The sequence below is a fragment of the Grampus griseus genome (assembly GCF_964374135.1).
Source record: "Grampus griseus genome assembly, chromosome: 5".
Classification (NCBI taxonomy): Eukaryota; Metazoa; Chordata; class Mammalia; order Artiodactyla; family Delphinidae; genus Grampus; species Grampus griseus.
This window is the reverse complement of record NC_138998.1, coordinates 141,307,529-141,320,551: the sequence shown is the minus strand read 5'-3', so window position 1 is coordinate 141,320,551 and position 13,023 is coordinate 141,307,529. Positions and strand designations below refer to the sequence as shown.

The 13,023-nt window shown below is 39.7% G+C and overlaps 1 protein-coding gene across 1 annotated transcript in view; it reads left to right on the top strand.

Annotated features, from left to right (window-relative positions):
• Positions 1-12,302, top strand: part of HSF2BP (heat shock transcription factor 2 binding protein) — an 81,353-nt gene extending 69,051 nt beyond the window's left edge. The window contains exon 8 of the mRNA XM_082654344.1: positions 11,649-12,302. Coding sequence (XP_082510470.1) covers positions 11,649-11,857 — 209 coding nt within the window. The 3' untranslated portion in view covers positions 11,858-12,302. The remainder of the gene's footprint in view (positions 1-11,648) is intronic.
• The last annotated feature ends 721 nt before the right edge of the window (positions 12,303-13,023 follow it).

The window sequence follows — 13,023 nt, the reverse complement described above, 5'->3', positions numbered from 1 at the left end:
AACTAACATTGCTGAGTGCTTGCTCTGTGCCAGGCCTTATCCTGAGCTTGTTACCTGCACTTCACTATATCATCCCCTCACCGGCCCTGTGAGGTCACTACTAATGCCACCCAGGGATCAAGTGGTCAGGCTGGGACCTGAGCCAGGCAGTGGCACTCCCAGCAGAGCAGGGGTCCAGGGAGGAGAGATATCCGTGTGGGCCCGAGTGGGTAGGCGGGGTGGACCGCAGGAGTTGGGGGGCCTGGGAAGAGCATCTCTGGATTGACTTTGGCAAGTTGTTATTTTTCTTTCTCTCCCCCTCCTTGCCTTCTCCCCTTTCTTCCTCTTTCCCTTCCTTCCTTTATCAAAATAAGTTTAACAAGTGTAACATATTTAGAGAAGAATACACAAGACATACAGGCCAAGCTGAGAGAACTGTTGCGAGGAGCACTTATTAAAACCACCAGGCTGAGGAGTGGGAAGTCGCCAGCACACGGGGATCCCTTTGTCCCTCCTGACCCCTGCTGCTCCCTCCTGCATTGAACCTGACGTCAGGGGAGTCTCATGTTTTGTGTCGGCGTCCTCATTTACGTTTTGTTTGTAGGTTCCTGGTGCTGTTGCCTGTTCATTGCCTATCACCGCTAGGTGCCTGTAGCACCCCCGCCCCCAGTTGTGGCAACCAAACATGTTCCCTGCAGGGCTAAGTGCCCCACCCTGGTTGAGAACCACTGCTGTATAATATTTCATTATATGAGTTTATCCATTTACCATTTGGATTGGACACTTGACTTGTTTCAGGTTTGCAGGTTTTACAAATAATGCTGCACCAGAAATTCTTGTGCCTGTCTATGGTAAACGTGCATATTTTCCTGTTGGGTGTCTGTTTAAAAAAATTGAAGTTTCAGGACTTCCTTGGTGGTCCAGTGGTAAAGAATCCACCTTCTAATGCAGGGGACACGGGTTTGATCCCTGGTTGGGGAACTAAGATCCCACGTGCCACGGGACCCCTAAGCCCGCGCGCCACAACTACTGAGCTCGCACGCCTCAACGAGAGAGCCTGTGTGCCACAAACTACAGAGCCCACATGCTCCGGAGTCTGCATGCTACAGCTACAGAGCCCATGTGCCCTGGGCCCATGCACCACAACTAGAGAGAGAAAACCCACGCCACAACTAGAGAGAAGCCCGAGTGCCGCAAAGAAGAGGCCGTGTGCCATAAGGAGAGGTCCCGCAGGCCGCAGCTAAGACCCGACGCAGCCAAAACAATAAGGAAAATAGATAAATAAAATCAATAAATATATTTTTAAAAAATAATGGAAGTTTTGATCTATGGAAGTGTGTCTTCAACTCTATAGCTTGTGCAGGGCTGTTTTCCAAGATGGTTGTACCCAGTGTAAATTTGACCTACAGCATGTTAGCCTTCTGCCTCCTTTCCATTCTCACCACCCCTGCTACTGTCAGCCTTCTTCACCTTAGCCAGTCTGACGGGGGTTATTTTATTGTGGGTTTTTTTTTTCTTTGTAAATTTATTTATTTTATGCTGTGTTGGGTCTTCGTTGCTGTGCACAGGCTTTCTCTAGCTGTGGTGAGCAGGGGCTACTCTTTGTTGCGGTGCATGGGCTTCTCATTGCAGTGGCTTCTCTTGTTGCGGAGCACGGGTTCTAGGCACACAGGCTTCAGTAGTTGTGGCACATGGGCTCAATAGTTGTGGCTCACGGGCTCTAGAGCGCAGGCTCAGTAGTTGTGGCTCACGGGCTTAGTTGCTCCGCAGCATGTGGGATCTTCCCAGACCAGGTCTCAAACCTGTGTTCCCTGCATTAGCAGGCAGATTCGTAACCATTGCGCCACCAGGGAAGCCCTATTTTATTTTATTTTTTTAATTAAAAAAATTTTATTCCAGTTTTATTAAGATGTAGTTGACATACAGCACTGTATAAGTTTAAGGTATACAGCATAATGATTTGACTTACACCCACCATGAAATGATTACAGTAGGTGTAGTGAACATCCATCATCTCATACAGATACAAAATTAAAGAAATAGAAAAAAATTTTTTTCCTTACGATGAGAACTCTTAGGAATTTCCCTCTTAACTTCCATATATAGCATACAGCAGTATAAATTATACTTATCATGTCGTACATTATATCCCTAGTACCTATTTATCCTATAACTGGACATTTGTTCTTTTGACCACCTTCATCCAATTCCCCCTTCCTGTACTCCCTGCCTCTGGTAACCACAAATCTGATCTTTTTCTATGAGTTTGTTTGTTTTTGAAGTATAATTGAGGAGACAGAATTTCTAAGATATCTTATATCCGAAATGTCTTTATTTTACCTCACCTATAATAGTCAGAGTTTGGCTGGGTATAGAATTCCAGGTTAGAATTACTTTTTATTTCTGAATTTTGAAAGCAACATTCCATTATCTTCTAATGTCCAGTGTTGAGAAGTTTTGATTCCTGATTCTTTGTATATGGTGTGTTTTCCCTCTAGAAACGTGTAGATTTTTCTCTTTGTTTCATTTTCTGAACTTAAATTTTATGTTGATACACCTGGTGTATTAGATGTAACTTTTATCAATTTTGCTGGAAACTGAAAGGGACCTTTCAGTTTAGAAACATATCTTTTGATTCTAGGAATCTTTAAAAAATTATTTTGAATTACTGAATCATTATAGAGTGATCTCCTCCTATCTGCTGACACAGTTTTCTCTTTTTGGAATATCTAATATTTGGTGTTGGGCCTCTCTTCTTTTTCTCCTATTGTTCATCTCTTTGCTTATTTTTTTTATCTTTTATTGAAAATTCTATTGATGAAGATAAACAAACTTGAATAAATGGAAAGATAAATCCTTTTTTGGCTGAGAAGATTCTATATTGTTAAGCTGACACTTTTCCCCAGTAGGTCAAATAAAAATACTGATTGGGGAAGTTCTAGCCACAGCAATCAGATAGGAAAAAGAAATAAAAGGAATCCAAATTGGAAAGGAAGAAGTAAAACTGTCACTGTTTGCAGGTGACATGATGCATGTACACAGAAAAGACACCACCAAAAAACTACTAGAACTCATCAATGAATTTGGTAATGTTGCAAGATACAAAATTAATATACAGAAATCTATTACATTTCTATACAAGGAGTGATAGGAAAGAGAAATTAAGGGAACAATCTCATTTACAATCACAGCAAAAAGAATAAAATACTTAGGAATAAAATGAAGGAGGTAAAAACCAGTACACTGAAAACTGTAAGACACTAATGAAAGAAATTGACGACAACACAAACAGTTGGGAATGATATACCATGTTAATGGATTGGAAGAATTAATATTGTTAAAATTTCCATGCCACCCAAGGCAAGCTACAGATTCAGTGCAATCCCCATCAAAATTGCTGATGGCATTTGTCACAGAACAAGAACAAATAACTTTAAAATTTGTATGGAAACAGAAAGACCCTGAATAGCCAAAACAATCTTGAGAAAGAATAATGGAGCTGGAGGAATCATACTCCCTGACTTCAGACTATATTACAAATCTACTGTAATCAAAACAGTATGGTACTGGCACAAAAAGAGACACATCAATGGAACAGAATAGAGAACCCAGAAGTAAAGCCACACACTTATGGTCAATTTATCTATGACAAAGGAAGCAAGAATATACAATGGCAGAAAGACAATCTCTTGAATAAGTAGTGCTGGGAAAACTGGACAGCTACATGTAAAAGAATGAAATTAGAATATTTTCTTATACCATATACAAAAATAAACTCAAAATGGGTTAAAAACCTAAATGTAAGACTGGAAACCATAAAACCCCTTGAAGAAAACATAGGCAGAACTCTCTTTGACATAAATAATAGTAATTTTTTTTGGATCTGTCTCCTAAGGCAAAGGAAACAAAAGCACAAAAACCCTGAATGGTACCTAATTAAACTTAAAAGCTTTTGCTCAGCAAAGGAAACTGTTGACAAAATGAAAAGACAACCTATTAAATGGGAGAAAATATTTGCAAATGATATGACTAATAAGGGATTAAATCCAAAATATATAAACAGCTCATACAACTCAATATCAAAACACAAAGAACCCAATTAAAAAATGGGCAGAAGACTTGAATAGACATTTTTCCAAAGAAGACATACAGATGGCCAATAGGCCCATGCAAAGATGCTCAGCATTGCTAATCATCAGAGAAGTGCAAACCAAACCACAATGAGCTATCACCTCACACCTGTCAGAACAGCTATTATCAAAAAGACCACCAATAACAGATGTTGGTGGGGATGTGGAGAAAGGCGAATTCTTGTATGCTTGCTGGGAATATAAATTGGTGCAGCCACTGTGGAAAACAGTATGGAGGTGCCTCAAAGCTCAAGATATTGGGTTGGCCGGAAAGTTCGTTCAAACAGGCGAAGGAACTTTCTGGCCAACCTAATAGAACCAGCCCATGATCCAGCCATTCCACTCCTGAGTATATACCTGAAGAAAACAAAAACACTAATTCAAAAAGATATATGTATCCCAATGTTCATAGCATCATTATTTACAGTAGCCAAGATACGGAAGCAACGTAAGTGTGCATCAACAGATGAATGGATAACGAAGATGTGGCATGCATATACACACACACACACACACACACACACACACACACACACACACACACACACACACAAAATGGAATGAAATTTTGCCAGTTGCAAAAACATGGATGGACCTGGAGGGCATTATGCTTAGTGAAGTAAGTCAGCCAGAGAAAGACAAATACTGTTTTATCACTTATATGTGGAGTCTAAAAAATACAACGAATGAATGAATATAGCAAAACAGAAACAGACTCACAGATATATAGAAAAGAATAGTGGTTGCTAGTGGGGAGAGGGGCAGGTTAGGGGCAAGATAGGCGTAGGGATTAAAAGGTACAAACTACTATGTATAAAATAAATAAGCTACAAGGATATATTTTACATCACAGGGAATATAGCCAATATTTTATAATAACTTTAAATGGAGCATCATCTATAAAAATTTGAATCACTATGTTGTACACCTGAAGCTAATATTGTAAATCAACTATACCTCAATAAAAAAAATTCTTTAAATTTTTAAATTTTTTAAAAAAATGACAAACACTGGAAAAAATGCCCATAGGAATTTTTTTCTCTAAAAGAGATTTAGTTATTTATTTTTTATGGATTTATAACATTATATGTTTCATGAGTGCAAATTTATATTTTGACTTCTGCATACACTGCAGCATGCCCACCACCAAAAGTTTAGTTTCCCTCTGTCACCATACAGTTGACCCTCTTTACCCATTTTTCTCTTCCCCACCCACTTCCCCTCTGGTAACCACTACTCTGTTCTCTGTATCTGTGTTTGTTTTTGTTTGGCTTGGTTTGTTCATTTAAAAAATTGCACATATGAGAGAAATTGTACAGTATTTGTCTTTGACTTATTTCACTTAGCATAATACCCTAAAGGTCCACCTATATTGTCTCAAATGGCAAGATTTCATCTTTTTTATGGTTGGGTAGTGTTCCATTGTGTGTGTGTGTGTATATTTATACACACACACACATATATTTTATATATATATATATATACACACACACACACAGACACAGACACACATCACATCTTATTTATCCATTCATCCATCAGTGGACACTTAGGTTTCCATATCTTGGCTAATGTAAATAATTCTGTGATGAACATAGGAGATCAGATATCTTTTCAAATTAGTGTTTTTGTATTCTTTGGATAAATACCCAGGAGTGGACTAGCTGGGTCATTTGGTAGTTCTATTCTTAATTTTTTCAGGAACCTCCATACTGTTTTCCAGAGTGGCTGCACCAGTTTATATTCCCACCAACAGTACATGAGAGTTACTTTTCTCTACATCTTCACCAACACTTACTTCTTGCCTTTTTGATAATAACCATTCTAACAGGCACGAGGTGGTATCTCATTTTGGTTTTGATTTGCGTTTCCCTAGTAATTAGTGATGTTGAACATCTTTTCATGTGCCTATTGGCCATCTGTATGTCTTCTTTGGAAAAATGTCTGTTCAGCTCCTCTGCCTATTTTTAAATCAGGCTTTTATGTGTGTGAGTATGTGTGTTATATTCAGTTGTATGAGTTCTTTATATATGTTGGATATTAACCACTTACCAGATATATGCTTTGCAAATATCTTCTCCATTTGGTTGGTTGCCTTTTCTTTTTGCTGATGGTTTCCTTTGCTATGCATAAGTTTTTAGTTTGATGTAGTCCCATTTGTTTATTTTAGCTTTTGTTCCTTTTGCCTGAGGAGACATATTCAGAAAGATATTGCTAAGGCCAGTGTCAAAGAATGTACTGTTTTTTTTTTTTCTAGGAGTTTTGTGGTTTGAGGTCTTACATTCAAATCTTTAAGCCATTTTGAATTGATTGTTGTGTGTTGTGTGAGATAGTGGTCTAGTTTCATTCTTTTGCATATGGCTGTCCAATTTTCCTAACACTACTTATTGAAGAGGCTATCCTTTCTCCATTTTATGTTTTTTGCTCCTTTGTTGTAAATTAATTTTCCATATTATGTGTGGGTTTATTTCTGGGCTCTCAATTCTGTTCCATTGATCTATCTATCCATTGATTTTCTGCCCAAACCATACTGTTGTGATTACTATAGCTTTGTAGCATAATTTGAAATCAGGGAATGTGATACCTCCAGCTTTTTTCTTTTTCTCAGGATTGCTTTAGCTATTCAGGGTCTTTTGTGTTTCCATATAAGTTTTAGGATTGTTTGTTCTATTAATGTGAAAAATGTCATTGGAATTTTGATAGGAATTGCTTTAGGTAATATGGACATTTTAACAATGTATAACATTCCAATACATGAGCATGGGATATCTTTCCACTTCTTTGTGTCTTCTTCAGTTTCTTTCAACAGTGTCTTATAGTTTTCAGTGGACAGGTCTTTCATCTCCTTGGTTAAATTTATTTCTAGGTACTTTATTCTTTTTGTTGCAATTGCAGATGGGATTGTTTTCTTAATTTTTCTTTCTGATAGTTTGTTCTTAGTGTAAAGACACCCAACAGATCTTTTAATATTGATTTTATACCCTGGAACTTTACTATATTTGTTTATTATTTCTAACAGTTTTGTGTGTGTGTGTGTGGACTCTTTAGGGTTTTCTCTATGTAAAATCATTTTTCTGCAAACAGTGACAGTTTTATTTCTTCCTTTGCAAACTGGATGCCTTTTATTTTCTTTTACTTGCCTAATTGCTCTGGCTAGGACTTCCAATAGTATGTTGAATACGAGTGGTGAGAGTGGGCATCCTTGTCTTCTTCCTGATCTTAGAGAGGGATAGCTTTCGGTTTTTCACCAATGAGTATGATGTTAGCTATGGGTTTGTCATAGGCCTTTGTTATGTTGAGTTATGCTCCTTCTCTACCCATTTTATTGAGAGTTATTATCATAAGTTAATGTTGAATCTTGTCAAGTGCTTTTTCTGCATCTACTGAGATGATCATATGATTTGTACCTTTCATTTTATTAATGTCTTGTAACACATTGATTGATCTGCAGATGTTGCACCATTCTTGCATCCCTGGAATAAATCCCACTTGATTGTGGTGTATGATCCTTTTAATGTATTTTTTGTATTTAGTTTGTTAATATTTTATAGAGGATTTTTGCATCTGTGTTTATCAGAGAATATTGGCTTGCAGTTTTCTTTTTTGTGTTGTCCTTGCCTGGTTTTGGTATCAGGGTAATATAGGCTTCATAAAATCAGTTAGGAGGCATTCCCTCCTCCTCAGTTTTTTTGGAAGTGTTTGCATCCCTTTGTCTTTCGTACCGCTTTAGAGAGATTTCCTCTACTTTATTTTCCATACTGCCTATTGAAGTCTTCATCTCTACTATCGTGCACTTAATTTCCAGCTGCCTTTTTATTTTTTGGAATTAAAAAACTAGCATCCCATTCTTGCTTAATGGATAATACAACTTTTTAAAAAATCTCCTTGAGGAGGAGATTAATAAAGTTTAAAAAAAGTTTTCTTCTCATTGCCTAGTCTTTCTTTTGTCCTCCTTTTGTTTTTGTTGAAAATGATAATTATCTTCTTCTCAGGTGTCTGGTAATGCATCGTTTTGTGCTTGTGTTTAAGGGTGGGATTTATAATGCCAATTGGAAGCCCTGAGCATGTGAGTGGGGCTTGTGAACTTCACTGTAGTGTGAGCTGGCTCAGCCATTCTCAGCCATTCACTGGGAACCCACAGGTCAGTATCTTTAGATGTTTCCTCTTGGGTTGCTCAGATTGCCCAGAGAAGACTCATCCAACTATAGGAACGGAGGAGGGGAAGAAGGAGCATCTTAGAATTTGTGGGTATGTTTTAGCTTAATCCAATGTGTTTTCCAGACAGAACCTCCATCTTCAATTGTGCCTAATGTCCCCTGCTCCAGAGATTCTTTTTTTGAACGAATCTTAGTAGTTTATGTCTTCCAAGCAGTTTGTCCATTCCGTCCAAGTTGCAAAATTTATGGGCACAAATTTCTTCATAATATTCCGTTATTATTCCTTTAATATCTGTAGGTTCTATAGTGATTTCTCCTCTTTCATTCCCCAAATTTGTAATCTGTGTCTGTCCTTTCTTCCTTCCCCGTTTCCTTGTGTAGCCTGGCTAGAGTTTTATCAATTTTATAGATTTTTTTTAACAGGGTCACCTTTTGGGTTTACTGTTTTCTCCCCAGTTGTTTTTTATTTGTCCTCATTTGTATTGATTTCTGCTCTTTATTATTACCTTCCTTTGGCATGTTTTGGGTTTGATTTTTTCTTTTTTTTTATAGATGAAAGCTAAGGTAACTAATTTGAGACCTTTGGTCTTTTCCAATATGAGCATTCAGTGCTATAATTTCCCCTGATAAGCGGTGATTTAACTGCATCTATAAATTATGATACTGTGTTTTCATTTTCATTTCATTCAAAGTATTTCCTAGTTTTCCTTATGACTTCCTTCTTGATCCATACATTATTTAGAAGTATGTTGTTTTATTTCCAAATATTTGGAGATTTTTTCGCATATTTTTCTGTTATTTATTTTGTATTTCTGTTATTTTCTGTTATGTATTATATATTTCTGTTATTTCTAACTTAATTCCTTGTGATCACAGAACGTACTTTGAATCCTTTTGAATGTATATTTGGTCAAGTTGGTTGATAGTGTTGTTCAGGGATTCTGTATCTTCACTGATTTTCTTTCTTTTTTAAAATCAGTAATGGAAATAAAAGTATTAAAGTTTCCAACCTCTGATTGTGAATTTATTTGCACTTGGATTTCTAGCATCTTGTGCTTTGTTTCTCTTAAAGCTCTGTTGTTAGGTACATGCCTAATTAAGACTGTCATGTCTTTCTGATGCATTAACTTCTTTATAATTATACAATTATACAATTATAATCCCTCCTTATCCATGGTAATATTTTTTGTTCTGAAGTCCACCTTGTCTGATAATAATATAGGCTCTGCAGACTTCTTTTAATTAGTGTTTGCATGGCATGATTTTATTCTTTTATTTTTAACCTGTGTCTTTATATTTATCTTGGGTGTCTTGTAGACAGTGTATAATTGGGTCTTGACGTTTTGTGCATTCTCTGTCTTTTAAGCAGTGTATTTATACGGTTTTCATCTAATGTATATAGAAATACAGAAATATTTCTAGTTGTTTCTTTTTTCCTCTTTTTTATCCGCTGTTGGATTATTTAATATTCTATTTTATCTGCACTGTTGGCTTATCATTTACATTTTAAAAACTCTTTTTAGTATTTTCCCTAGGGTTTACAATACAATCTTTAATTAACTGTGATTCATTAATTATATTAATTAATCACAGTTAGTTGAAGATTTTCAATTGAAACATTAAAAATCTTTAAATAACATTGTACTGCTTCAGGTATACTGCAAGAACCCTAAAGCAGTGCTTTCCCATCTATTAATCGTATTTATTTCAGATTCCTTTTCTAATTGTTTCTAAATCTGGGTTATCTCTGAGTCTGGCTCTGCTGATTACTTTATTACTGCAGTGGGGTTTTGTTTCCCTTGCTTTGTCATTGTAATTTCTGATTGAGTGTTGGGCATTGTGTGGAGGGCAGCAGAGCAGAGGTCAGCAAACTTTTCCTGTAATGAGCTAGCTATTAAATACTTTGAGCTTTGAGCGTCATGTGTGGTTTCTGTTGCATATTATTCTTCTGTTTTGTTTTCTTTTAAGATAACTTTAAAATGTAAGAACCAACCTTAGCTCACAGCCTGTGCAGAAACAGGTCCTGGGCTGGATTTGGCCCTTGGGCCACAGTGCGCCAACCTCTGCAGGAGAGAATGAAGTACACAGAGAGTGTTTACACCTCCTGTTCTGTGGGGCTGTCGGTGTGGGCGTTGGGCTGGTGTGGGTTTTGTCACTGTGGTGACCTCTGTGCCGCTGGTTTCCAGTCTTCTCCTTCCTTGTGCTGCGGGTGAGGACTGAGTTGCCAGTCCTTTGTCAGTCTCCACCCCCAGCTGCGGGCCTTCCCTTTGGGTCTGTGCCTCAGGAGGGGTCTCCTTCCATCCTCTTGCCCCTCCCGCTGCTGCCGTTGACTGCTTTTGCTAGGCTGGAGGACGCAGGGGAGTTCTCTGTTGTTTTGGTTCGGCTCCCATCCACCTGCATCTGAGTGGCGCCTTCCCCGTGATCCTGTCCTCCTCCCTGTGGCAGCCGCTCTGCCTGTGTCTTTGGCAGTTTTTGTGCCAGAGCAAGTTTCCTTCCCCTTCCCCCGAATAGGAGCACTTCAACGGTCTGGGCCCAGGGTAGGACAGGGGTTTTTTTCCGCTTCCCAACACGGCAGTCTTCACTGAGCCCTGGTAGCGCTCGTTCAGTGGGGAAGGGCTCCGGGGGCCTTGGTGCTGTGGCAGTTCCCACTGAGGGTTTCCTCAGTCTACTCTCTCAGTCCACTTACTTCTTAAAAGGTTTTTAAAGTGTAGTGCTAAGAAGGAGGTACTGATTTTGAGTCTGGTTCCAATTACAATATCTAATCAAGAATCAGTGGCATGTTAAAGGCTCCCAGTAGAGAGACGTGGTGAGGAGAATTGGATCCCCGGTGGTTAAAGGTTATAACTTGTGTTGGGCCGTTGTTTCAGTCCAGCTGCTTTTTAGTGGCTGCTACAGTATATGCAGGGCTGCCAGGTTCTGTAACTCCAGAGAGCATTCACACGGGAAAACGGAATTCGCTTTGAGTGTTGCAGCTGTGACTTTGCGGAACTCAGTGGCCTGAAGAGATGCCATATCTGTATGTGGTCTCTCGGGGCTTTGCTGCACTTGGAGTGAAAAGGAAGTAATACCTCTTAAAGCAATCTTATAACTGGGCAGAATTACAGAAAGCTACATGAAAAGCCCTCATATTTTCAGTTCAGCATTTTAGAGTTATGTGACTGTGATATTTGAAGGTGGGATGTTACTAGAGGATGCCATTGTCATGCTCCTCTTATGAGCTAAGCTTTCACATCAGGAAGTGACACTGTTTGGGGTCAGCTCATAGTTTACTAAACTGTCACATCCATCATTCAGAGAGGCCAAGAACCCCTGAGGGGTGGATTCTGCCCCAAGGTCCCTGTAGGTTTTATTCTAACCAGAAGTGTCACCTCTTTCCCCCTAGACCCGGACACAGAGGTGTGTCTTCACGTGCTGCGCCTTGTCCAGTCTGTGGTGCTGGAGCCAGAAGTCTTCTCCAGGACGGCCTCGGAGATCCGCAGCTCCCTGCCCCTGCAGCGCATCCTGGCCATGGCCAAGAGCCGCAACCCTCACCTGCAGGCCGTGGCCCAGGAGCTCCTGGAGGACCTGCGCACTCTGGAGCGTGATGCGTAAGGGTGCTCAGCGCCGGCATCCTCTCCCTGGGTCCCCACTTTGTCTTCTAAAGCCACCAGCCGTGTGCCATGTGTTACAGATAGCAAATGTGATGCCTAGAGACGGCTGTGTCCTGAGATGTGCCCACCTGACTTGCTCCTGGAAGTGAACTTGCTTGTGGGTGGTGGGTTAATTTTGCCGGAGGTGAGCCTGAGAAAGGGTCTATTCTTCCGTGAAGACCCACATCAGCTGCATCCGGAAGAGGGCCTTCTCAGAGTGGCTCCTGCTGCCCAGGAGACCCTGAGACCTGTCGGTTCCCCCTAAAAGCGGAAGGTTGAATAACCGCCTACCCCGTTGGTCAGCGTTTTCCTGAGATACCTTTCTTGAAAAACAGTTCATTCGGCTCTCTAATAATTATAATTAATTCCCCCCACCAGTTCAAGTTTACCTTTAAATCTTTTGGTGAACCTGCTATTTCAGATGATATTGGACATTTTAGTTCTATATTTTTGTGCCTCTTTTATTTTTGAGTAAAGAAAGAAGAATCATTGGTGTGCTACAATTATTGTTTTCTGAAATATTATAAACTTGATGTTAGGAAGGTGTATATTACAATGCATACGCCCGTGGTTGGTGGAAAAAACCCTCCTTACATTGTTCTGCGTCCTTTGGCTATGAGCTCAGGAGTCCAGTTTTTCTATAACAGTATCATGACAAGGGCCTCATAGATTAGAGCACATGCAGCTGCTTGGAGTTCTTTAAACAATGTGCACGGGTATGTGTACCAGGCCCCTCATCATGTGTCCTTCTCAACCACAGAGAACAGCGGAGGATGTGCTCCGTTTCTCACAGGTGTCACAACGTGTGAGTGCGGTTCCCTCTCTGGCACTCCTAGAGGCATAGCAGCGCATGCTGTGTCCCTCAGGATGACGCTGCAGGCCCGTGGTCTCTGGGCATCCTGTAGGAGCAGAAACACTTGCAGGCGTCCCATACACGTCCGTATGCTGTTTCTGCTTGCTGGCAGTTTGGAATAACTTCATGTTTCTTTTGTCAGCAATGTGCAGTGTATGGCTGAGGCTGAACGAAGGAGCTCACAGGAAGGCACAGTTGCTTGAATTTCACGAGCCGACATATTGTGGAACCTGGCTCATCAGAACCAGAGAAATGTTGTAGAAGGCAGTTTAAAA